This window comes from Limulus polyphemus, unplaced genomic scaffold (assembly GCF_000517525.1).
Source record: "Limulus polyphemus unplaced genomic scaffold, Limulus_polyphemus-2.1.2 Scaffold1172, whole genome shotgun sequence".
NCBI lineage: Eukaryota > Metazoa > Arthropoda > Merostomata > Xiphosura > Limulidae > Limulus > Limulus polyphemus.
In genome coordinates this window covers 35,540-38,406 of record NW_013666782.1, presented here as the reverse complement: position 1 = coordinate 38,406, position 2,867 = coordinate 35,540, and the positions used below count along the sequence as shown (strand labels likewise).

Sequence of the window (2,867 nt, the reverse complement as noted above, 5' to 3'; positions counted from 1 at the left end):
ACACACATAGTTTAATATATATATATTATAATGAGGATTATTTGTATTATTAGCTTAAAATAGGAGTTAGGACTAAACTATATCTCCTAAGCTGGCCAAACCTCACGAGGTATTACTTGGATTACAGCTGGAACTATCACTAACAGCAAGGATACCCACATGATAAAACAATGTATTCCAATCATTGTAAGTAAGAATGGTATATTAACTATATTGATTACTATGTTACTTTTTAGTTATCTCTGTAGGTAGCATGCTTTGATCAGAGGTTAATGATAGTTTTTAATATATTATAGATTTCAAACATGGACACAAGTTGTCTTGGATAAAACATTCTTTCATTAAGCATTACTATAAAATTAATTAACTCGTATCAAAATATTTAAGTAAATTTTTTACTCAATTTGTAAAAGAATGAAGAGTCACAGAATCATTACATACCTGTGTGAACATTGGGTATGAGCTGGCAGTTCCGGTTACTCTACTACTGGAGGACAAGTTTTTATTTTGCACCTACAAAAAAATTAATACTTTTAAGAAAAATGTCTAAATCAATATCTAAAATATAATAAAACAAGCTGTAAAAAGTAATGTTTACAGACTGAGTTCTGTGCAAAATTGAATTTACAAGCTATTTATGCTTCTCAACCTAATAGAAGTTATTTGCTCAGAAAATGAACTTTTAAACTGAGGTAAGATGTTTTTTGACACAAAAACTCTTCAGAGGCAAGTCAATGATTCTATATCTTGTTTTATAAAGGACTATTCATGCTTTCCAGATATTTCTGGGATATTATAATTTATTGGATAATATAGGAAGGAGAATGGGTTTATAATTTAGTAGTTAAAATATACATTTCTCTTAAAAAATCGAGAAAAAATTTAAACACTTAAAATAAAACAGTACAGTTCACATTTACAACAGGTTTTCACAATAACAAGTATAAGCCTTCTTACTCAATCACTCATTACATTAATATGGAAAATTTAAACATATACACACAATTCACATTGCTGTTGTGCACTGACAGCATGAATGAGTTGCAGTTATTACAATAACTGAACCACACATACATTACTTAAATCCTGGACCATTTGTTGTAATGGTCATGATAATGCATGCTATAGCTATCCTTGTTTAGCAATGAGGTAGAATTTTTAAATACTCAGTAGTTTTAGTCCATTTATTTAAATTACAAAGTTCAAGCAACTTATAAGAAACATTTGAAAAATGAAGTTTTTGCAAGTTGTAGCATATATTTTTAACAAGAGAACACAAAATGTAGTTTTTGAGACACTGATACTCATAAAATCCTACATGAACATTGACTCCTGCCTTTGGTCAACATTAATGTAAATTAAAATTGACACAGTGGCTCAGTATAACAGTTCTATAATACTGGCTGAAAAAAACTTAAATTATTCAGCAACAACAAACTTCTAAATATCACTTTTAAAATGAAAACATGCATATTCTTGTTCTATGTCTTTTAAAAGCTTTATCAACTTCCTGTAATCTTTTTGAATACAATACAAATTTTGGAATTTGAATTCACAAATGCTTTTAAAAGAAATTTATTTGGTGCTCATTTCACAGCAGAATTTAACAAAAATTGAAATTGTATTTTTTTGTGTTATAGTCAGAATACAAGATTATTTGATAAACAAGTTTTTCTACACATCTTGGATTACCAAACACTCTAGGTTTACTTTCAAAGGGGACTTTCTACCACTGTTTCCCCTTTCTTGCAAATACAGTTTGATAGTCAGTGGCAATAAGTCATTCAGTATTTACATGTAATAAGTGTACAGATATACATGTTCCTCTCCACTGTACTATCATGGCAGTTTTTTTCCACCATAAGGAAAGGACACTGGGATAGTCATCCATAAACGTGGCAGTGAAATAGTTCATAAAGTAAAATCTTTTCCCTTCCCTGTTTACTTCATCTAAACATTTTGTTTACATTATTAATACATGAAATATGTATCTTAGATAAAACAAATTGCCTATTCATTGTTGGCATGATGTATTTACAATATAGAAGAATGTCTGTAAATTTTATAAATTTCATAAATGCACAGCTCTTCACACATTCATCTTCTGGCAAGCAGCTACAATATTGTGTTGTAATGTTCTGAACCAAAGATAATTTCAATATAAAAAACGAAGAATGGGTAATTATTATTAACTCAGTTAATCAATATATCACTTACCCATGACCATCATATACATCGATTAGTATCACTTAAAATACGATATTAATCAAAATTACCATGTACTGATTAATACCATGAAAATATCCAACTAGTATTCACTATTATTACGGTTTTTGATTGGTTCAATTAACCAGTAACTGAAATTAAGTTTAAATCAATAAATGTCAGGAAAATAATAAACTAACTGAAATTAGTGTTTTGAATTATTCCAATTATTCAGTACTCAAAATAGTACCATTATAATTTTTCCTTATTATTTTTGTTTAATTCAAGATTGGTCAACTCAAATAGTGTTATGACTCATGAAAATAACTAATTAGAATTATAATCTCCAATTATTCCAACTATCTAAGAAATTGAAAATTTGCCATCATATTTGTTTGTTAAGTACAAGGCTCCATAATAGACAGTATATGCTCTGCCCACATAGGGTATCAAAACTCAATTTGTTGAATTAAAAATTTTTTGTTTGTTTGTTAACTCGTGAAAACAATTTTTTAGTCATCTTCTGAGAATAATCAGTTGATGATTAACTGATTGGCAAATTTCATTCATTGACCAGTTTTAATAATTATAAGATCTTATGGGAGTTCTGTTAAAAACTAAAATAAAGTTTAACCTATTATATATATATATATATATATATA

General features: G+C 28.0%; 1 protein-coding gene across 3 annotated transcripts in view; it reads right to left on the bottom strand.

Moving 5' to 3' along the window:
- LOC106462462 (ATP synthase lipid-binding protein, mitochondrial-like) overlaps positions 1 to 2,867 on the bottom strand; it is a 20,573-nt gene that overhangs the window by 1,777 nt on the left and 15,929 nt on the right. For all 3 annotated transcript variants that reach the window (XM_013922384.2, XM_013922385.2, XM_022389730.1), the window contains exon 4: positions 442 to 513. In XM_013922384.2, coding sequence (XP_013777838.1) covers positions 442 to 513 — 72 coding nt within the window. The remainder of the gene's footprint in view (positions 1 to 441; positions 514 to 2,867) is intronic.